The sequence below is a fragment of the Drosophila virilis genome, chromosome 4 (assembly GCF_030788295.1).
Source record: "Drosophila virilis strain 15010-1051.87 chromosome 4, Dvir_AGI_RSII-ME, whole genome shotgun sequence".
Classification (NCBI taxonomy): Eukaryota; Metazoa; Arthropoda; class Insecta; order Diptera; family Drosophilidae; genus Drosophila; species Drosophila virilis.
This window is the reverse complement of record NC_091546.1, coordinates 18917447-18940144: the sequence shown is the minus strand read 5'-3', so window position 1 is coordinate 18940144 and position 22698 is coordinate 18917447. Positions and strand designations below refer to the sequence as shown.

Genomic DNA, 22698 nt, shown 5'->3' with positions numbered 1-22698 from the left:
CATTTCGTGAGAAAGTTATAATACCCTTTACAAAAGAGAGAGGGTCTAAAAAGTATTTATTAGTGTGCTTAGTTTCTTACTTAAAGATTTATTTTAAAAAATCCAATTGCCAGCCAAAAAAATTTGATCTCCTTTGTCAAAAGTAGCCTTATTCACAATTTATATATTTGTTAGATCGAGTTTCGCTTAAACAGAAGGTTATGAAGTGCATGTGAAATGCATTGCCTACTTTTTGGCGCACATGTCTTCTATTTTAATTAAGTTGTCGCTGATGAAGTGCACAAAACAAGTGCAACAAGGGATGAAAATAAAATAATGTTATTGTCACAGCGTCCATTTTATAGTGACAATTTAATATAAATGGAAAAAAAATGAGATATAATTAAGCAAAAAAAAAAAAAGGAAACGCTGTAAAATGTGGCGTAAAGAGCGACTGTCGCAGCGCGGCGTTAATGCCACAATGCGCCCCTCGGCATTTTAACGTTACGGATTTGTTTTTATTTTCATTGTTTTTTCTTCTTTTTTGTTTGTCAACGTGCCACACATTGGCTCAGCGATGCATAAATGACGCGACACCTGAGGGACAGGGGGACAGATTGGAAAATAAAAAAAAAACAAGTCAATAAAAGAGAGAACGACAAAAATCAACAAAGTTAAATAAATAATTAAAATGTTTTGCATTGGCAACAGATTAAAGAGCATTAAATCAGTTCAGTAAAATCAGAGTTCGGTACCTTATAAATATATAGACCTTGTCAGGCAGTTGTCTAAAAAGAAAGAGGGTCGCTGGCTCAACTCCTGAATGAAAATTGTGATTAAAGCATGACAGTGTGCACATTAGTTGTTGGCTTGTTAAACTTTATTTTATTTTATACTATCATTTATTTAATAGGCTTAAAGTCTTCTGGTAAAGGCCTTGTCAGGCAGTTGTCTTTCGCTGGTTCAACTCCTGAATGAAAATTGTGATTATTGCGTGCAAATGTACACAGTATTCGCTCGATAAATTTTACTGGTACTTTATAAATGTAAAGAATTTGTTAGGTAGTTTTCTAAAAAAAAAATGAAGGTCGCTGGTTCGAAACCCCAAGGCAAAATATGATTAAACCATGACAATGTACGTTGGCTTGATAAATTTGATTTTATTTATTTAATCGTGTTATTGTGTTTTTTTAATTTTATATATATTATTGACCTTGTTAGACAGTTGTTTAGAAAAAGGAAAGTCGCTGGTTCGAACCTCTAAAGCCTATGGTGATTAAAGCCTGACAATTCACACAATATTCGCTGGCTAAATAAACTTAATTTTGCTTTAATTTATTAAATCGGGTTCAGTGGATTAATAAATTTTCGTTAAATTATGTTAAATCCATGCTTTTTGATAAAGATATATTGCTGCAATAAATTAATGCACAATTAACATTAATTCAAACAATATTTATTGAGAGATATCGTTGCGTATATCTGTATTACTTTTGTATTTTGATCGTTAAATTCATTGTGGTTATAACTGCTGCAAAATGCATTGTTATTAAATTGTTTATAGTTTTTTAATTTGTCTGTAACATTGCGGTGGCAATGTGCCGTCAAATGGCCACCGGCCACAATACTCTTTGCATTTTTATTGAGCTGCCTGAATTGTTTATTATGGGCTGCTCTTAATGGATTTTCAATTGGAATCAATGCATTTGTAATTTATACAGCATAAAGAATAAATATTTTCAAATGAATAACAAATTGCTGAAATATATAAGAATGGGGCAGTTGTCGAGGCGAATTGGAATACGAATTGGTAATAAATAATATTTACACTCTTCGAAGAGATGCCCGGTCAACAAAATAGTTTAGCACATGAATAAGTTTAGTTTGCCTTTTAAAATGATTTACGAAAAGATCTCGAGTCGGCTAATGCAATTCCGTTTTATATCATCTGAAATACGCTCTATTTCTTAAACCAGTTGCATGCTATTAAAAATGTATTTTATTTGTACAGCATTTAAAGGTAAATTGTAATTTTAGTTTGCTTTAAAACAAAATGTACAAATATAAAAACGTTCGTTGACTAGACGGGCTTTTGGCACAAGTTAACTTTCAGTTACATTCATGCTAAGGCAGTTGATCCAGAAACGATCAATGGTATGATACAAATGCGGCAATGCATTGCCAATGCTATGGTTCTCATCGGTGTAGGTCTAAAAAAAAAAAAAAGAACCCAGTCGAATTAATTGACATATAAATTGAAATGCTCTTAAGCTATTTCCCAACGCACCTGCTCCTCAAACGCAATGTCGGCCCTTTGTAGGAGTTTGGCCAACAGCAGGGAATGCTGATAGTGCACATTATCATCGCCGGAGCCATGGATTAGCAGAAAGTCATGGGTCTTAAAGTTATCCAAACGACCAAAGACGCTGCTCTCATTATACTTGACCAGATTGTCCTCCTCTGTGGGCAGGCCCATGTAACGCTCCGTATAGATGGTATCTAAATAAAGGCTTTGCTAAATGCTGCATATCAAAGGTTATAAACTTAAGATACTACCATAATACAGCCAGGAGGTAACTGGCGCCACGGAAACACCACATTGAAAGATGTGCTCATCGTCCTTCTGCAGGGTCTTCGCTGTCATATATCCCCCGTAGCTCCAGCCCCAAATGCCCGTTCGGTTGCGATCTACATAGGTCAGATTTTGCTGTAGCCAGCTGGTGACCAATAGCTGATCCTCCACCTCATGATCGCCCAAATCGTTGTTCACAGAGAACAATAGTTTTTTGCCCTTATTGCCAGTGCCACGCCCATCGATATAGGCATAAATGGTATCCCTGGTGGTGGTAACAAATGACTCATAGCCGACTGTAAAAGTATTTGTAACGCGCACTGAATCGGGTCCACCATAAACGACCACAATCAGGGGATATTTTTTGTTCTCATCGAAATTAGGTGGCAACGCCAGCTTGGCAATGCCAATGCTGCCATCCGCCAGGGTGACGTTCATAAAGCGATAGCTGGGACGCAGCTTGGTTTCCAAATTTGCACGATAAGCGGTATTCAGCTCCCAGTCGGTGATCTTTTTGTGTGCGGCAGTCTCCAAGATTTCTGTGTACGCCGGATTGGGTCCGGTGCAGGTGAGCGTATAGTAGGAGTAGGATTTGCTAAATGTGGCGCTAGCGGAGCGACACAGCGCTCCATCCACGTCCACCTTATTGCAGCTCAGGCAGTCGTTGTTGCTGTAGACATGGTATTGCGCCGGATCACCGACCGGCGTGGCCTGATAATAACTGCAAAGGTAAAGGTATAATTAAATACTATTTAAAAAAAAATTGCTTAAGTGTAAGCTCTTATTTTGAAAACAAGATAAAAGAAAGCGTGAACCCAAAAACTTCAAGTATTCCGCAACACACTTACAGCTTATCATTGGCCTCATCATAGCCATAGACATTGAGCACAGTGAATTCTCCGCGCGATTTCCAGCTATTGAGGCCCGTTTGGAGATTAAGATTCCACACCTGATACCAGTTATCAATATAGTAGGCAAATATGCAGTTTAGGCCATTCGCGAGGCACTTGGGCGTGCTCATTGCCACCCAGCCGTCGGGCTCCTCGATGCGCTTCACTTCGACGCAGGCGCCCTGGTGACTGCAGCTCTGCAGCGAGGCCAGATTTTGGCGGCGATTCATCCAGGTGATGAGCAAATGGCTGTTATTCGACCAGACCACATTCTCTAAGATGTGATCGGCGCTTACAATATCAACTGGCGCCTCGATGCGTTGCACAATTGGATCATCGTTGGACAGATCATAGACACGCAGATAGACAACCGGATTGGGTGTGCCTGTTTTGGGATACTTGAGCTGCTCCTCGTGCGGATACTGCGAATACTCGCTGTCGTCATCGCCATAAAGGAAATACTTAAAGGTCTCCACTTTGGTATCATTAAAGAAGCCCACCGCCAGTTTTGTGCCATCCGCTGACCACCAAAGCGCACTGCCGCTGCTCAGCACCTCCTCCTCGTACACCCAATCGGGCACCCCATTGTAGACAATGCCATCCTTGCCATCCTCTGTAATGGGTATCTCCAGATTCTCATTGAAATGTATGTGCACATTGTTCTGGTAGACATAGGCCAAGCGATCCTTCAGCGGCGACCAGCCGCAATACTGCAGCTTCTCACCCTTGTGTATCTTTATGGCCGTATTTGTGGCAATATCATAGACATCATATTGGGCCACATACGAGTGCCGGAACTTCTCAGTCAAATTGTGACGCACCAGAATTTTCGTATTGTCCGCCGAGAGCGTAAACGTGGCGCCACTGTAGGAATTCTAAAAAGGATTATGTTCATTACAAAATATATAAATTAAATCATATCTTGATAATTACCAAAAATGTGGATTCCAAAAATATGGTATCTTTCTTGGTGGCCGCATTGTATTTGTGTATAGATTTATCGCTGGCCGTGTAATAGAATTCGTCATCTGCGTATTGAAATAATTCATGATCAGTTTATACAAATTTCTGGCTGTTATCTGTATTTAAAAGCGGCAGGTTGCTGGCTCAAATCCTCAAGGAATAATTCTGCTAAAATTATTAATCATTTCTATTAAGTCTCACAAATAGCAATCAAGTTTCTTGCTGCTATCTGTATTTTTACATAAACAAGTTGTTCTGGTTTGACAAACATAGGTCGCTGGTTCAAGTCCTACAGCATTAATAGTGCTTAGTTTATGAAATATTTATATTAGCTTATAGAAATATCCATCAACAGATGCATTTTTCTGCTGTTATTTTCTATTTACATAACAATTTGTGCAAGCTGGCTGGCGACAGGTCGCTGGCTCAAACCCCGCAATGAACAGTTTTAGTAACCTATTGAAAAAAGCAATCGGGAAATAAATTTTCATGCTGTTAGGTGTATTTTGAAAACATTTTTTCCCGGCAGGTCGCTGGTTCAAATCCCGCAACCGAGAGTGATGATTGATTAGACTTTTCAAAGAGCAATAGCTTTTTAATAGCTTTTATAAATATTCATAAGCAATTGATAATTGTTCTTGCTGTCAATTGTGCGACTGATGTGCGGCAGGTCGCTGGTTCAAATCCCGCAACAAATATACTTATTAGCTTTTACAAAAAGCAATCAACAAATTAATTTTCTTGCTCGAACTAGAATGTCGTGCGGTAGGTTTGCTGTTTCAAACCCTTAATAAAAATATCAATATATAAAATCAATTGAATTGAATTAAATGGAACTACAATATGAAATTACATTTACAACAGAGTGTCTCATAAGATGTGACAAATTTTCAACGAGTTTTTGGCTAAGAAAACTCCCATATAGAGCATATATAGTATTACTCAATAGTTAATTGTTGTTGTTCAATTTCTTTGTTTTCTTGCGTTAAATTTTTAGCATTTGTTTCGCAAATTCCAATTACCTTAGCCAAATGCGAATATTTAAACGGGCAGCCAACTGAAAGGCCCAAAGCGAAACTGAATTTGCGAGCAGAACAAAAAACCTGTAATATGATTTAAAATAAAATCACATTTGAATCACGGTTTCCCTTCGACTGACTAAGAGTCTCAATTGTGAAAAAAAAACAACAACAACAAAAAACACACAAAAACCAAAGCCACAAAATACAATTGCAAGATTGCATTACTTTTTGGTCTTTAATTAAGCTGTGATATTTTCGTGAAAAATAATAACAAAAAAATTTTTGTTTAAAATAAGATTCCCAATTTTCCTGTTTTTGTGTACTATAAAAATGTGAATGTGCGTCTCTAACATATAAATGGAACATATTTTGCATTGAGCATTAAATTTTTACACGTTCGAAATCAAAAATAATCAAAAACCCGTTTGCATTAATTGCTTCAATAATTCCATACCCTGTACACAGTGAATAGGATGCATGTTAAGCTCATACATCTAGCATATCGTCTATCTATATCTGTATATATAAAGATATATTTGAAGACTTATTTGAAAGCAATTCTTGAGCACATTCTCAGAAATGAAGTAGAAAAAGATGCTTATGCCTAGGCACAGGGTATTTGCCAGTCGGGCAAACTCGCACAGAACACTCAATAGTTTCTTTTTCCACTTTTACCATTGACCATTTTCAGAGCTTTGAACTTGAAGCCTGATATGCATCATAATTGCGACAATTCATAAATTATCAAAACAAAAAATAGTTGTAAATAAAATAAGCTTAAGAGATGCAAGTGAAATATTAAGCATAGGTCTGTACTAGCTTTATCTAACTTTCTAACTACACAAAGTTAGTGCAATAAATATTAATTCGATTAGTTAAGATAAGCATGGAGACCATATAGATTAGATTGTCGGGTAGTACGCACGTTCAAATGGATTTAGGGCCTGAGATAGAGCCCGTCAAGAGCTACAACTCGTGATCAAAGACAACGAAGCGAATACTTAAAAAACTCTATAAAAAAAATATCTATATAAATAATATAAATAAGTATTTAGCATATTGTGTATGAAGAAAAAATGTAATAAAAATATTTGTTAAAAAAAATATATATAACAAAGTGAAATTAGAACATTTAAGTTAACATTTTCAAGTGCGAAAAAAAATCATCAATTGATATGACACAAACAAAATACCCTGCACATGCCTAGACATTCAATACAATGGAGCGAAAGGGAAATGAACCCGGCTGAAATGATTCTATTCAGACCACAGAGCAAAGCACACACGCATTGTTGGCACATTGATAAGAGCTTCTCATGCTGGGAATAACATGCTTTGTTGTTGTTATATGGGAAATTACAGTCTATGCGGCGGGAATTCCGGGCTTGATAACAAGCCGAGCTGCAGGCATAGAATTAAGCAGAAATGACGCCAGAGCTCACCTGTTATCCAGGTGCCATTGAAGCTACGCAGGCCGGAGCTGCCGTAAATGGCCTCGACTAGTTCCCACGGTGTCTTCAAATCGGCTGTTGGCAATTTGAGTATCGCGGCGTGCGCCAGGCAAAGGCCAGCAGCAGCAGCAGCAGCAGCGAACAGAAGCAGCGGCAGCGCAGCATTTAAACGCAATTTACCGTGCATAATTGGACGTCACAATAACAACAACACTAAAAACAACAACAACAACAACAAGGGCGAGACGCAAACACGCAAAACGAAAGTGAATAGAATGCCGCTAAAAACTAAAAAGCGCAGCGCACGTCGCCGCAACAGAACTTCAACTGAATTCAAAATCAATGTTAATCAGCAATTAGCGTCGCTGTTGCCGCGTTTTCATGACAATTCAAAACAATTAGCGGCGCTCAGAGAGTCGACCCATGAATACCCTGCACCAAAGGCAAGGCAGGCAGCACACATGCAGCACAGTTCACCTCGACAAACACGTACATACGTGCTCACACATGCATGCTTAACTAGCCTACACTGCAGCTCAGCTGTATGCATACACACACATGCATACACACGCATGTCTTCCCGTTAGCTCACGCGTATAGCCTTGCGTTTGCCCCTGTGTGTGTGTGTGTATAGGGTATTGCAAGCAACAAGTCTACCGCAGCATTGTTGAAGAACAGTTAGTGAGAGCGCGCGCGGCGGTGTTGCCGTGCTGCATGCTGTTATCGGACGAAATTATCGATAACAGCGCTGGCAGTTAAATTCAAACCCAGTGTGAGCTTTGACACATCTTTAAATTGTCTAAAAAGCGACAAACGCAATTCATCACACGTCTTTTTTATGCCCTCTTCCAAATAGGCGGCAATTGTGCCGCGGTTAACGAGCGTCAAGCCAAATAAAAGCACATGCAAATGCATTTTTGTACGCCTTTTAAACCGTTAACAGAAAACGAAAATTGAATCAAAATGTACCGTAATGTTAGAATAACCAAAACTAATTTAAAGTTAACTCTAATGCCAATTTAACGAGCAGCTGCTAACGGAATTATGCAAAAACGTCGCCTAAGTTGATGCCAATACTCCGTCAGCTGCGATATGTTCCAGTTAACTTAAATTGTAGATATCAAAGTAAAAGTATATATCATATATATATATAGTGTATATCATGGCCAGGCAGTCTTGGAAATTGCCAGCAAACAGAGGGTAAACGGAAGAATCGCTCGAAGAAAAACGTTCTGAAAAAATTTTTTTTTTGTTTCTTAAAAGAAATTATAAAGAATCTCAGCTTAATTAAGCTGCCATCGCTTTTTGAAAATTATAAATTAGGTTTGTGTGTTCTTTACAATCTTTATTTAGAGTTATGCTTAGTGGTATAAACAGAGTTTGTTTTTCACGATAGTAGAGTTAAACACATTTATATATATATATATATATCTATATATATATTAGGGACATTTAAGCAATGTGCAACCTGTGACATCATCAATGCATGATCGTTAAATCATTTTGTCGATTGTTGCTTACGTTTAGAGAAATTTCAATAGTTTCTTAATTTTGTTAATATTTTTGTTGGCTTTTGTTTTTTGTTTTTTGTTTTTGACTTAGACAACTAATTTAAGTGGTAAAATAAACATAGAACGCTATCGGGGCTCGGGTTATATTTAATTTAAAATGTTTTTACTGTGGCGGCGGCTGCTGCTGTTGTTGCTGCTGCTGCTGTTGGAGGTGTGGCAATTGCATGACACGCGCTAGGATGTGCGCCTGCTGTTCCAGGCATTTGGGGAAGAACGTTTGGAGCAGCTCGAGCTTGCGCTCCTCCAGTTCCAGGCGCTGTCGCGAGATTTTCGTTTGTTCCGCCAACAGCTGGTTCTTGCGACGCACTTCCTCCATATACATTGATTCCAATGAATCGGCCGGCGGCGGATTGCTCGACCCAAAGGGTCGCCCTCGCTTTCTGGGCGTGGGTATCGGTGCCGCAATCGCCATCGCATTGCTGTTGCAGCTGCCGCCGCCACTGCTGCCGGCGGCTGCCATTGCCGGCGGCTGCATCGGCCCGCCATTGCTGCTGCTGTTGCTGTTGGTGGCCACGCTGATGGTGTTGTTGCTGCTATTTATGTAGGCCACCGCCGTAATGGCCTGATGATTGATGGCTGAAGTTGAGGCCGCATTGTTGCAGTTGCTGCTGTTGCCGCTGACGCTGCCATTGCCGCTGTTGTTGTAGTGTGTCGGATTGCTGCCAGCATAGCTGACCACGCTCTGCTCATAGCCAGACTGAAATTGTTGTTGTTGCTGCTGCTGCTGCTGTTGTTGCTGCTGTTGTTGTTGTTGTTGCTGCTGCTGCTGCTGTGGTGTTTGCAGCTCCAGCAGCTGTGCGGGCTCTGCTGGTGAATACTGTTGCATCTGCTCTTGAAATGGCATCGAGCGATAGTCCTCATCATCGTACTCCTGCTTGATATCATCGTACTGATCCGTAAACAGTTCCGTATTGAAGCTCATGTTGTTGCTGCTGCTGCTGTTGTTGTTGTTATTATTATTATTATTATTATTGTTATTGTTGGTGTTGCCCTGGGCATGGCTGCTGCTATTGTTGCTGTTGTTGCTATTGTTGCTATAATAACTATTGCCCGCTGCCTCGGCAGTCAAATTAAGCACCGACTGTTGCTGCGACTGCGGCGTATGTGCCTGAGCCGGCGGCTGCGATTGCTGCTGCTGCTGCTGCTGTTGCTGCTCCTCTTCGCGCGGCGGCGACACATCGCGATTGTTGAGCAGCACCTCTGGCGGCAGAGGTTCCGCGTTTTTGGGCCTGTGTATGTTCTTCAGTATGCGATTGATTATGTCATATTTTTTCCAACGCAAGGGATAGCTGGATGGATCACTTTGCAGCTGTTTCTTCACTTGTCTGCAATTCCATCGAACATACATTATAAACTATTTTAAGAGACTGCACTGACGCACTTACCGAAACTTGGCCCTTGTCTGGTTGACCTTCATTTGTATTTCCTCGGGCTTCACATCCACCGAGAAGCGTTCGCGCAGCTCCTCCGACCATTGGCCAAAATAAACGGTGTTCTTGCCGTTGCGTGTGAGACGCCAATTTTCGCGGCCCCAAATCTCATAGAGGCGCTCCTCCTCGCTGGGTGTCCAATAGCGACGCGCCTTCTCCTTGGACTTCACCTCCAACAGCTCCTGGCTGCCGCACATATTCCCCTCCGCCTCGGCGTCTGCCTTTGTATTTGTGCCCGCAATCACGTTCGCATTTACCGCTGCGCCGGCCGCAGCGCTCCCTCCACCAAGATTCAGTGCCAAATTTTCGTAGTCCATGCGAACGCCAGGGCACGGTTTTGGAGTTGTATCGAAGCAGAAGTCACTGATTAGTTCACTGCATTACCTAAATGAATTTATACAATGCTGTGCCACATATATTCAACACAAGCTTCAATTTTTTCGCATTAAAAATCAACAACTAGGGATGGCTGCGAATATCGATTAGTACACAAAAGTCGATGAATTCATTTCGATTATTTTTGCGTATCAAGTGCGGCAAAGTTCGGAATTTGGTGTGAACATATGGCTATAGAAGTGCACGAAAGACAGCCAAATAGTAAAGTATATAGCCCCAAATATGCAACATTTAAATTGGCACTGTTATAAACAATTTAAGCATAATATGCTTATCAAAAAACATCGATATTTTTCAAACATTACACACTTGGCACATCCATAACAATGCCTATACACATAACAATGTGACCCTGTACGGAAACCCTAAAATGCCCAACAAAAACAAAAAAAATACTAAAATTCTGCCTTGCGCTGTAACCGGTATTTAGCGTACTGCCAAAATACACGTACTTGTCACATCTCTAGTGCTTCCCCAATGCCCATCTCTATTAGGCATTTGGGCCATTCTCATTTAATGTTACTTTAAAGAATTGCGGCACCTGTTAAATAACTTGACTTGGACACAATATGAGTGATCCGGAAAATGAGTCAAAGTCGAACAGACGCGGGCCAAAACATATGCGCCTGCGCTACTATACATCCTACGAGGAGGCAACAATTGTGAAATTGTGGCGCGAGCATTTGCACGAAATAACATCTTACACCGAGAATTTGACCATATTTCGTGAAATTGCCTTTGGCCTGCAACAGCATCGCATCCGGCTCAACAAGCAGGAGGTGCGACGTCGCATCTCCAATTACCGCAACAAGTATTTGTAAGTTGTGCAAAATTTCACATTTCACATTGATTCACACAATTGGCGCACGCCTCTGCACAGAATGGAACGCAATCGCATGGAGACCGATCCGCAGTATAAAACCGAGTGGCGTCTCTATGCGCTCGTCGACTGTCTCTTTCAGCCAGAGACAGCTGCGCCCAAGAGCACGCCCATTGTGCAAACGGAACGCAAGCGAATCGAGCAGATCGAGTCGAGCATACGCAGTGAGCTGCCCAGCCTGCCACGTTTTAATCGCCACGACTGTAGAACCATGAAATTTGAACAGGACCCGAACGCTTGCCCCTTCTTTGAGGGACAACAAGCTGCGGCGGCGGCGGCGGCGGCGGCACAGATTAAGACAGAGCTGCCCAATGTTAAGACTGAAGTCAAGCCCGAATTCGATGTGGAGCCAGCCATGGCATTGCCCGCGGAGAAACGCTCGCCGCTGGCGCCCGCCAATCGCACACTGGAACCACAATTGTTGCCGCCACTGTCGCCGGCAACAGACTTTACCGCCGCGCCGCCGGGCGCCGCACGTCGCTCGCGTCGTCGCACCATAATGCCGCGCACGGGCCAGATAACGCTGGCCCAAATCGAGCGTCTGCGCAAGGAGAACGAGCTGCTGGCCGAGCAGCGGGATGCGAATCTGGCGGATCTGGCGATGAAGGAGCGCGAATATCAGCAGCTGGAGCAGACCTTTGACTTCTGGCTGCATCAGCAGGAAACGTGGATGGCTTACCTCGATGAGCGTGGCATCAAGTAGCGACCATAACCAAACGTTTGACAAACGACTAGTTAGGTTAAAAGATGAATTGAAGGTTAAGCTTTAATTTCGAGCAGCTGCCAATGAAATTGAATGATCTCCGGCGCTGGCTTTTGGTTTCTCTTTTGCGTTCCTTTATTGTTAATGATAGGTATAGAGGTGCTAAGGAAAGCAGCGCAAAATATTTTTTATATATATTATTTAATAAAGCCAAATATTGTAATTCTGCAGGTTAATAATTTATTTAATTGAATATGCGTTGCATATTGCTTGCAAATATCGCGCTTAGCTGCGATATAATCGATAAATATTGGTACTCGACTGTTGGTATTTTATTAGTATTTTTGAAAGTGCTATTTTTTGCAATACCACACACAGTCACACTGTGTGGCATTTTCATCATATTGTCTTCTATTAACAAGTTTGTTTAATTAAAATGAGCGCAACTTTAATAACAAATACAATGCGTCTGCTGCGCATAAGCAGCAGCATTAAATGGCACATGCCCACCATTGCTGCAGTGCGTCAATACGGTAAGCAAGCAGAGACGGCCACAGCAAATGGTAGATTTCATAACAGCCGGCAGCAACGGTATCGATACTTTTGTTTTAGCCACACCGCCCAAACGTTTCTACAAAACAACAAATGTGCTCTGCACAGACGCTGGCTATGAGGTGACACTGGATCATCGCAAGCTGAAGACGCCCAATGGTGCACCGTTTATGGTTAAAAGTGAGCCATTGGCCATTGCCGTGGCCACCGAATTCGACGGCCAGAAGGATCACATTGAGCGCTCGCGTATGCACATCTCCGCGCTCTGTTTTACGGCCATAGACAATCCCAATAAGCTGACGAAGCTCGACATGGTCAACTATCTGCTGAACTTTGTGGCCACCGATACGGTGCTCTTCCAATACGATGTGAGTGATGAATATTCCTTTCGATCGATATCCCACTTTCATATGGACACTGAAAATGTTTTTAGGATGAAAAGGATCTGCAGGAGCTGCAGCGCAATGAGTGGGATCCGCTGATTGAATGGTTTAATCAGCGCTTCGAGACCAATCTGCAAAAGACCATGAACATAACTCCGCCCCAGGTCAGCGAAGTGGATAAAATGAAAATTGCCAAACATTTGCAATCCTATAGCCTGGAAACGTTGCATGGTTAGCAGGACACACGACATATTTGATTAACCAAAGGAACTATAAACAATTGTGTTTCAGGCTTCGTTTTTGCCGTGGACACGCTGAAGTCCATTGTGCTCGCCTGCGCTGTGATAGATCAACAAATAACAGTGGAGCGGGCGGTGGCTCTGTCCCGTCTGGAGGAGGAGTATCAGCTCAAGTTCTGGGGCCGGGTTGAGTGGGCGCACGATTTCAGTCAGCAGGAGCTGCAGGCGCGTCTTGCTGCCGCTGTGCTCTTTGTTCATTTCAATTGTTCCGAAAACTTGATCAAAGAAAAGTCTATATTATAAGCTAATTGCGTGATATTTAAAAAGAAGTTGCCATTTTTTATTGTTGCATGAACTTTGTGCCTAAAAACAAAACTCAATTTCTTAACAAGTGAAAATAATTTAAAAAGTATCGTTTAGCTGCTGCTGCGATATATCGCATATAAATGTTTTATTAACTATCTGGCAACACACGCACATGCTTGAACTGCCTTCGCACTCTCTCGCTCACACACACATTTGGCGCGAATTTCAATTAGATTCAAATGCTTAACTGCACAAGTTATTGTGCTACGCTGCCAAAATGTAAACAATGCGATGCGCATACATAGCGCACGTTACCATTGACGAAAAATGAGCAGCAGCCCGTGTGCTTATGCTGATTAGAGGATTGCTCTCGTGCATGCCCTTCCCCCCTCCCCCTAACCATAACGCTTCACGATCAACTCTGACTGTTCGTACGAACATCTATATTTGTATGTATGTGTGTGTGTATGCACACGACTCTGTTTTCTCAATGCATAGTTGTACAGTTAACTTTGTTGGATTTGTTATCTGTGTACTTATCTGGTGTTTGCTTTGATTTTTATCGCTGTTCTGATCTGTCGCCTGTCTTCGCAGCTTCTCGACTTGGTTGATCCATAGGAAAAGCACACAAAACAGTTGATTGTCAGCGCTTCTATTGTGAAGTTGCAGTTAAAGTTGTGTGTTAATTGTTTTTCTTAGTTTCTAGTGTATTCGGTGTATTTTGTTCATTTTGTTGTTCTCCAATAATGTCGAGAAATGAAGACACGCCGATTGTGACGTAAGTTGGCAGCGAGTGTGAGGGGAGGGGAAGTGTGGGATGGCAATGCACAAAGTTTGCAGTCGAAAGAAATTGTGCAAATAAGTTGAAAATCTTAGACAAATTACCATAAAGAGCAGCAAAGTCGCCAAATGAGCTGCTGATTTGTTAAATAGGCGTAAAAGCGCCAGACCGTGGGATCCTCGACAACTGTCAGAGGTGTGAAAAGGCCTCGAAACTTGCCTGATAGAAGCGGGCTGCGAGTTGAAGTGGCTGAAGAAAAGACTCTAAAGAAAATACTCAGTCCATTTTTGTACTCTCCCTCTCTCTCTCTCTGCTCTTATTTTTTTTGCTGCAATTGCGTTGCAAACTTGCAGAGCAAGTAGTTTAGCGCCATTTGCACTTTTCGTAGTAAAAATTACGCGCACACCCCCCCGCACCCCCGCACACCGTTCCATCGCACTCAACCGACCATCCGCACACATACAGCAAACTTATCAACGGGCACATCACACAGCCACATGTGTGTGTGTGTGTGTGTGTGTGTGTGCAGCCACGCTGTTGTCGTGCCGTTGATGAAGGGGCGCTATAAGCGAGGGCGTGGCATTAAGTAGTCGCCGTAGTTTGGGTTAAGTAACAAAACTTCAAATTGAATTTTTCGTTGCAGTTTTCATTTTAGCACCTATCAAAAAAAACCCTTTTCATGCGCTTCGTTCGCCTCGGCGTATTTTCCTACTTTTCTTTTTATACCCGCTGCTCATTACGCGCATTGGTGGAAGGACGCAGCGGTGGGCGGTGGGCGGGGTGCGACGTAGCGTGCGCTTACATTGTGTCAGGCGATTTAATGCTCTATTGTGTTTTGTTTTGCCTTTTTTTTTTTTGGTTTGTTTGTTTTAGATAAAAGTTTTGCTGTGCTAAAATAAAATACGAAACACAATTAAAAGCGTCGATATCGATATATTGAGTATCGATATATCGAGTATCGATATGCTCGATACAATCGCACATTAATGCATATGTATGCGTGTGTCTAATATAGCTATCTCGTTCTCTTGCAGGCGCAGCAACAATTACGGTACAACGCCAACGCTGCAGTCTGTGGAGCGCGGCGGCAACGACGGCGGCGTTCCTGGCAATGGCAACAACAACAATGCACCTGCAACACCTTCGCAGATTTTCTGTTTGCATGGCCGCTCCAACAACGTGGAAGTTGAAGGTAAGCTTGTCTCCCGAAGGGGGGGGGGGTGTGTGTTGATAAACTTTGGCACTTTTCGTGTCGCTTTCAATCAGCGCAAAGCAATTTGCAGTCATTCATAAATTATCAAGAAAGCGCAGCAGCAAAAGTCAATGCAAAATAAAACAAACATCAAAGACAGAGTGCGAAAGTGTGTGTGGGTGAAAGAGAGAGAGAGAGCGAGAGAGTAAAAAAAAAAAACAGGAAAATTAGTTTTCACAGCATTTTTCGTCAGGTTTATATGTTGATTGTGTTCAGTTTGAGTTTGAAAATCGAAAATTTTTTGCGCAATTTGTGTGCTATTACCCGGTAATGTGCGCTAATTGGCAGACGACACGGAAATGGAAATGAACAACGCCCGTGTTTATCGACAGACGACGATGACGAAAACGACGACGACGACAATGTCAAAAATGACGATGTTGAAGTCACCGCCGTGTCTGGAGAACGTCCGTCTAACTGGTTACGGTGAGCAAATATTCTTAACACCCGCCCAAAACAACCAACCAACCCCCAAACCCCAAACCCCAAACCCCAATCCCACCAAGCCAAGCACCAACCCAACGCCCCGTCATCAATCAGTTGATGATTTTCCAAAGCTTGCTAACTTGGTCGCAATTTTGTGGCGAAAGCAGCACAGCTGCCTCGCCTGGACATAATCAAAATTTATGCTCGGATCGCCGCTTGACTATTGCCATATGCCATAAATTGCCAGAACTGTGACATAATTTACGTATGACAACGCAGCCAAATAAATGACTGGCTCATTTTTATACCCTGCAGCCATTTAAAAATGTCTAAAAAGTGAGCATATGCATGTAGCATATCTGTTATATGCCGAGCATGTTCTACGCTCTGCAAAAACTTGCTTCAAATTTGGAATGGATTTTGTATTCAATTTCCTACATAAATTTGTATTAAATGTACACAGTAGATAGCTTGTTCTTTATTACAGGGTATATGCCAGCCGTTCACGCTCGTTTAGAGCACACGTATTTCTTCTATATAGTAAATTGCCAAAACTATGCAGTTCCACACACATTTCCCCTCTGCTTCGATCAAGTCTGCATTTTAATTTCCTCTCCAATAAGTCTGCACACCGAAGCGCAGCTTTCGTGGTGGCGTCTTCTTTGCACTGCTGATTGGATTTATTGGCAGACGAACGACCTTAAATGACATTACATCATGTCTAGACGGAGCTCCTCCAAATGGCGTCCAAGTCGGCTTGTGGCCAATATCAACAATCAGCTGGCAGCCAATCTGGTTGCCTAATCATCTGCCGCACCATGTGCATCAGCTAACAAGCAGCTGAATAATAAGCGCAGCATGTCGCTAAACAGCCGAGTTACCTGAGCTCCAACTAAATCTAACTAACTAACTAGCAACAGTCGCTTGTTAAGTCCGGTCCAGATGTGTTAACTCTCTGAGCATTCGAATCTTGCGCAACAATCGATAAGTCTAGTGTTATCTAAGGTTAAATGCAATGTTCGCGTTGCCAAAGGAGCGAGAGAAGTGTGAAGGTACATGTGTGTATACCCTGTAATATTCGACTGTGAGCAAACTAAAAAGGTAGCTCGTATGTGAATGCATCAAGCGGCTGTAATTTAATGTGTATTTCTAGAATACACTTTGAAAAAATGTGGTATAGAAAGTGCAACGAAAAAAGAAACTAAAGAACTTTTCAGATATTTCATATTCTCTGTAACAAATGCGAAGCTCTCAAAGTAGCCAAGTATGGCAATTGAAATCCAAAAATATGTCTTTTAATACCCTGTAAATAAGCTAAAAAGTGTATCAAAAAGTTGAGTTGCTAAATGTCGCGCTCTCTCCTTCTCTCCTTTCGCCTCACTTGCTTTTGCGGTAATATGTCGCCTTTCTATGCGATTCTCAAGAATTGAAATATATCGTTAGGTCTCTCTCTGTGCATATAAAATGCTGTTAAAAGAAAGCATTATTATAATGCATATAAAATATTAATACAACCATATATAATATAGATTTATCGTAAGTTTCGCCTTAAAGTCAAGTAAAGTAAACAGCAGTCCGTTTCAATTTTGTATTTGTACGTAATTACGACATTGTAAGGTGCCTGCTGATCATTAATAATTTATAAGAAGTGCGCATTGTTGGCATTCGAAAGACTTCAATGAATTGCAAGCAGCAAGCATTGCAGGACCTTTGGAAAATGGGGAAAGATTTCCACATTGACGCAAACAAACAGGTCGTCCAAGGCGTACCAATTAAAGATGCAGATGGATCGGAGTTGTTTAAATTGCAAGTATGATGATTTTTATGCATCAGCTGCAACGATGATGACGACAACGACGACCAGGCGAACGACGACGGCAGTGGAGAACAACCAGGCGAAGGAGCTGCCAGCTGATGCGGCAAACTGTGTGTTGTTGTGCGGGTCTAATAGGTGAAATGTTCATGTGGCATTGGGAATTCGTACCTGAACGCTACCTGGCTGCCTGGCTGCTTGGCCGACTCGCTCGCTGACTGGCTGGTTATGCACTGGAATTTAATTTCGCTGCCGGCATTGTTACTGCCATTGTGCAGTAGGAGTTGGCGCCAGAGACTCTGTGGCACTGTGTGCAGGAGGCCGAGGACGAACGCAGACGCAGACGCAGACGTAGACGGTGACGTCCTTGTGCTGAATTCAAATGAAGAAACCGCGCAAACCAGCCAAGCTACAAGCGAAGCATATGCACATTCTCTACCTCTTACCTCGCCCCATTGCTGGGTTGAACAAAGGAAAACTGCACAACACCAAGGCGCAGAGGGGCAGGCAGGCTACAACAAAAAAAAAAAAAAAAAAAGAAATGGAGAAGAGAGTGCAAAGAAAATGCAGCGGAAATGACAAAGCATGAAATACGGCTGCGACAAATGCAATAAAGTATTTAATAGACTGCTCCTAGCCAGCGGCCAACGGGGCGAGCCTGTCACTGACACCAAAAACTGGGTACCGACTGCCCAAGCATTCCAGGTCCAACTTCGCTCGTGTGTGTGTGTGTGTGTGTCTGCGCCGTGGCAAAATCAGGACATGGGCAACAGAAGCAGCAGCAGCAGCTCCATGCATGCAGCTGCGAGGCGTGGCAACCATAGCAAACAGCGTCGGTGGTCATTATTCACGTACCATGTTAAATAAATTTAAATGCCTGTTTTGTAAATATGTAAAGGGCATAACAGATGGCTGGGAAGAAGAAGAAGAACCAGCTACAGAGAGGAATATACCGGGCAGAGCAGAGAGCAAGTGAAGCTGGGGCAACAGTTTCCCTGGGGTCAACTCGTGCAACGCATACGCCAGATGCTCCAGCCACATATTTTTAAGATTTCTACAGAAGTATGTAAATATATGTTCTAGTCGGGAGTGTACGACTAGGACATACCCTGAATCGTTTATCGTCAACATGTACTGGGAATTAACTATGTACAAACTTTCAAGGCTCTCGCTCTGATGGTTTCTGAGATCCTTGCGTTTATATATATCGATTCGGCTATTCAAGAATATATATACTTTTTGAAGTCGGAGATGCTTGCTTCCGCCTGTTACATACCCTTGCACAAATACATTACATTCGCTTATAAAAAATGAGGAAATGCGATGTTCCTTGAAATTTTCGAATTTGAAAATCATTTCAAGAGAATTAAATTTAGTTTTCTTGTGAATATCTGTTGTCTATTTTTCCTATTTTAATTACTGTAATTCTCTTGTCTATCCTTCTATATTTATTTGCTTTTCCTTTTGAAGTTTTTTATTAAGGTTAAATTTTTAATCTATCAGGAACTGATATTCCTGTTTCTATTTAATTTAAGATAATTAATATTAGAATGCACCTTTGTATTCTTATTAAAATCAAATATTTATATGTAATATTGTCTTGGGAATTAATTGCCCCTATTCCCCTATCGATCATATAATTTTTTGTTCCTTTCCCATAATTTATAATATTTGTTGTAAATTTATTCAACATAAATCTTCAATCTTTCAAGCTATTCTATTAAAATTTATATTTATAATTATTTTTACTTTTGACATAAATTTCATATATTTATTTGTATTTCTATCAATTAATTGTTCCCTTTTTATTTAATATTCAATTTTGTAGTCTAACATTCTTTTTTAATATTCACAGTCAATTGTAATTTTATTAATATTTTATTGTTGATCTAAATAAAATAGGATAAATCAACTTGATAGACTACTTCTTTCTACTTTATTAAAATTAATTTTATGCCAGAGCTTGCAATATTGTAAATCGTTTTACTTTGTTCATAAAATTAATAACTTATTTATTATATATGTAAATTAAATCTCCTAATATTCCAGCTCTCTTCTAAAATATACCGCCTTCTACATAGATTTTATCAATATATATTTCTAGATCTGTCAACACTTTCTCATAATGTTGTTATATAAAATATATAATATTCATATTTATTTCGATCAACTTTTCTCGTTGCAGTTCGGGATCATTGCCATCGGGCGCGCAGCGAGGGCGTGGACGTGAAGGCGCGCCGTAAGCTGATCATTGCCAGCGTCTTGTGTTTGGTTTTCATGATCGCTGAAATTGTGGGTGAGTTTTTGGGTGTGCGGAATCAAGCCCAGGGCAAGGGTCATATGCTGACAGTTTTGCCTCTTAGCTTTTTTGTTGTTTCTCTTTTAACATTTTTTGCATTTTGCTTTGATTTTTTATTGTTTACGTTGAATTCCCTCAACTAATTTCGCTCAACTCCAGAGAGCTTGGTTAAAATGTCAGTCAAACAAAGCTTAACAAAAACAAAAGGAAGCAGAAGGAACAGCACGAGACGACGGGACGATTAAAAAAAAAAACTGAGCACCGGAAGTGCAACAATATGGCGACCGGAAGGGCTTACTGTCTGCTGCCGTACCTTAACCAACCAACACACTTTATAGAGTTGGGCTGTTATACAATAAACATTTAATTTCCAAGCGCTGCCAATGCCAATGCGACGCTGCCGTCCCCATTGTCGGCTGTTGCTGTTAATCGCTTTGCAATTACCTACAATGTGCCATCGGAGCTGTTGGCCGCATTCGCTTGCTATTCGTTTGCTCTGCTTGCCCAACTGCTCTGTGCTGCTCGCTGCCTTTGCCTCATTCCTTCATTGCCTTTAAATCGAAATTGTTGACTGGCTGAATGCGGCACCTCCTTTTTGCTGTTTTTGCTAACCGTTCAATGTGGCTGGTGCAGCGGGGAGTGGGGAGTGGGGCATTGAGCTTTGGTAGGATTGGGTGGTAGCATCTCTTTGTCCATGCACTATTCCCACAGATTGCAAGTTAATTTTTTTTTTGCTGTTTTGTTTTCTTTTTTTTTTTTTCGTTTCTCTTATACTCGCATTTATTTACCCTTTACTTTCTCGCATCTTTTTCTTCTCTTTTTGGCCGACAGGTGGCGTTTTATCGAACAGCTTGGCCATTGCAACGGATGCCGCACACTTGCTAACCGATTTCGCCAGTTTTATGATCTCACTGTTTGCCATCTGGATAGCCGGACGTCCATCCACGCAACGGTATGTATGCGCCGTCTAACTATCCTGCCTCCCCTCGCAACATTTCGCGCCCCCCTCGCCATCAAACACTTGCATTCGACGAAAGACTTTCGCCAACTGCTTGCCGTCAACTGACACAAAGTCTAAGGGAAATCAATAAAACGTTCAACTTTCTTTTTCCAATTTTTTTTTTTTTTTTTTCATTTTGTGCATTGCCAAACTACTTTTTGACACAACGCTCAAATATGCTGGGTTTTCTCATGCGTAACTCGAACTTTTGACCGTGTGCGACAGTGGGGCAGCAAATTTTGTTCAAGAAACTGCCAAAAGAGCAGCCAAAATGCATATTTCAAGTCGTTGACAACGCTTAAAATTAGTGCAGCAACTAGTTTAGAACATTCTTTTCAATAATATATATGTTGAAAAGTGTGAAGTACTTTATTTGTGAACAACTTTTAATTATTAGCTAATGCATATAATATGATATTTAATTGATAATTGAGCGAACTTCTTAACAAAGTCAATGAAATTCTCGGTTAGAATCTCAGGTTGAATGTAGAGGTCGTAGGAACGTAAATCTTTAAAACTTGATAGCTTCTAGCGTTATCCTTCACATAAATTAAGCAGCTTTATCTGTAAATAACTGAGGCTTATTAGTTCAATTTTTGAACCTGTCCGAGTCTACTTCCTATAAAGCTTCTTACTTTATCCTTTAATAATAAATATATGCATATAGCATATACAAAACAATTTATCTAAGTTCTTCAATATGAATAGGTTTTTTTGTTGGGAGAAATTAAAAGTGCAAAAAATTGTCTAAAGAAAATAAAACAGCAATGAATAACCCAAATAAATCTTAACAATATCTGATTAAAAACAATATAAATCGCATTTGTATATAGATATATGTGCTTAATATGTAGAGAAAAATTAGATTAATATCTTTGTCTTAATGTCTTTAATTTAAGTTATATAAAGATATTTTTCCTATATAAAAAAATTGCTTTGCTGACAGAATTTGAAATTCATTTTGACTTTTATGATATTTTATCAAAAGAACAACTGCATCATAACTAATATAACCGATCTTGTTTGAAGAATTTTTGTATTTTTAATTAATTAATTAATTAAACTAGGGGCTTAAAGAGATTTTTTACGCTCTTAAAACTTTCTCTTTTGGCCTTCTAAATCTTAGCTCTTGCAGAAATAATCGAATGCCAAGAGAACATTGCGCTGTTGCTTCTATCACAGCTAGAGTATTTAATCTTCGGCTTACTTGTGTGTGTGTTTTTTTTTTTTTTTTGGCATCATTTCTGCCGCTCGGCTGGCTACGTCCGCATTGGAGCTTTTGGCAACGCCCCGCCTGCTGCTCTTCGCCTTCGTCTAATTAGGCGAAAAGCCTGTTTCCAAATTTTCACTGACTGCTGCAGTTGCTGTTTGTACTGCTGCTGCTGTTGCTGCTGCCTTTGCGTACATTTGGCCATTGCACATTTTTCAATTGGTCTTTTGGAACTGCGTATCCCTCACCCCGACTCGCCTCTTGAGGGGCTGGTTCAAGTCTGAGGCTCTGAGCCATCGAGTGGGTGCTTTGCATCCATCTTGTACCACGTTCCTCTTACCCATTCCCGTGCTCGTTCTCGTACTCGTACTCGTTCTCGTGCTGGTTCTGGTCCTCATTCTGGTTGCTTGTTCTCTTGGCTGTTGGGCCCCACCCGGCACGTTCTGCTCATTCATGCAAAAATCTCACTCACTCGACGACTCGACTGCAGCCACAAAGTGAATAATGAAAAACTTTTGCAATTTCAAGCGTGTTGCATGGTAATTTTGTAAATTTTCTGCCGCTGCCTCAGACTTTGTGC

At 41.1% G+C, this 22698-nt stretch overlaps 5 protein-coding genes across 8 annotated transcripts in view; 3 read left to right on the top strand and 2 right to left on the bottom strand.

Annotated features, from left to right (window-relative positions):
• The window catches only part of ZnT35C (Zinc transporter 35C), a 43183-nt gene that overhangs the window by 7586 nt on the left and 12899 nt on the right, over positions 1 to 22698 (top strand). The window contains exons 1-4 of one of the 3 annotated variants that reach the window (XM_002051451.4): positions 13961 to 14115; positions 15153 to 15310; positions 19795 to 19905; positions 20740 to 20860. In XM_002051451.4, coding sequence (XP_002051487.1) covers positions 14084 to 14115; positions 15153 to 15310; positions 19795 to 19905; positions 20740 to 20860 — 422 coding nt within the window. In that variant the 5' untranslated portion in view covers positions 13961 to 14083. Of the gene's footprint in view, positions 1 to 13960; positions 14116 to 15152; positions 15311 to 16796; positions 16849 to 19794; positions 19906 to 20739; positions 20861 to 22698 lie in introns of those variants that run through there. The other 2 variants (XM_070208849.1, XM_015172714.3) reach the window with 2 other exon arrangements.
• On the bottom strand, positions 1961 to 7202 carry LOC6628590 (venom dipeptidyl peptidase 4). The gene is made up of 6 exons (XM_002051447.4): positions 6869 to 7202; positions 4375 to 4469; positions 3400 to 4316; positions 2536 to 3272; positions 2267 to 2478; positions 1961 to 2189 (listed from the first exon to the last, which is right to left on the bottom strand). Exons 1-6 carry the CDS (start codon positions 7062 to 7064, stop codon positions 2082 to 2084), a joined length of 2265 nt encoding a protein of 754 aa, XP_002051483.2. The 5' UTR covers positions 7065 to 7202; the 3' UTR covers positions 1961 to 2081.
• On the bottom strand, positions 8210 to 10368 carry LOC6628591 (myb-like protein AA). Its single transcript, XM_032437636.2, has 2 exons — positions 9834 to 10368; positions 8210 to 9773 (listed from the first exon to the last, which is right to left on the bottom strand). The coding sequence occupies exons 1-2, from the start codon at positions 10193 to 10195 to the stop codon at positions 8552 to 8554; spliced, it is 1584 nt and encodes a 527-aa protein (XP_032293527.1). The 5' UTR covers positions 10196 to 10368; the 3' UTR covers positions 8210 to 8551.
• LOC6628592 (uncharacterized) lies at positions 10739 to 12087 on the top strand. The gene is made up of 2 exons (XM_002051449.4): positions 10739 to 11091; positions 11155 to 12087. The coding sequence occupies exons 1-2, from the start codon at positions 10844 to 10846 to the stop codon at positions 11855 to 11857; spliced, it is 951 nt and encodes a 316-aa protein (XP_002051485.1). The 5' UTR covers positions 10739 to 10843; the 3' UTR covers positions 11858 to 12087.
• On the top strand, positions 12225 to 13360 carry l(2)k14505 (ATP synthase mitochondrial F1 complex assembly factor 2 homolog l(2)k14505). 2 transcript variants are annotated; one of them, XM_015172713.3, is made up of 4 exons: positions 12225 to 12390; positions 12444 to 12777; positions 12843 to 13023; positions 13084 to 13360. In XM_015172713.3, the coding sequence occupies exons 1-4, from the start codon at positions 12353 to 12355 to the stop codon at positions 13332 to 13334; spliced, it is 804 nt and encodes a 267-aa protein (XP_015028199.1). In that variant the 5' UTR covers positions 12225 to 12352; the 3' UTR covers positions 13335 to 13360. The 2 variants fall into 2 exon arrangements, with proteins under 2 accessions (XP_015028199.1, XP_002051486.2); XM_002051450.4 differs by having other exon boundaries at positions 12229 to 12390; positions 12470 to 12777.

Bases quoted from the DNA above. Each gene is read 5' to 3' on its own strand.
- LOC6628590 (XM_002051447.4), bottom strand. From the start codon at position 7,064: ATGCACGGTAAATTGCGTTTAAATGCTGCGCTGCCGCTGCTTCTGTTC. The intron at 4,470-6,868 runs GTGAGCTCTGGC...TTCAATACGCAG, and splicing joins CAATGGCACCTGGATAACAG to ATGACGAATTCTATTACACG. The intron at 3,273-3,399 runs GTAAGTGTGTTG...TTACCTTTGCAG, and splicing joins GATGAGGCCAATGATAAGCT to TTATTATCAGGCCACGCCGG.
- LOC6628591 (XM_032437636.2), bottom strand. From the start codon at position 10,195: ATGGACTACGAAAATTTGGCACTGAATCTTGGTGGAGGGAGCGCTGCG. The intron at 9,774-9,833 runs GTAAGTGCGTCA...ATGGAATTGCAG, and splicing joins CAGACAAGGGCCAAGTTTCG to ACAAGTGAAGAAACAGCTGC.
- LOC6628592 (XM_002051449.4), top strand. From the start codon at position 10,844: ATGAGTGATCCGGAAAATGAGTCAAAGTCGAACAGACGCGGGCCAAAA. The intron at 11,092-11,154 runs GTAAGTTGTGCA...GCCTCTGCACAG, and splicing joins AATTACCGCAACAAGTATTT to AATGGAACGCAATCGCATGG.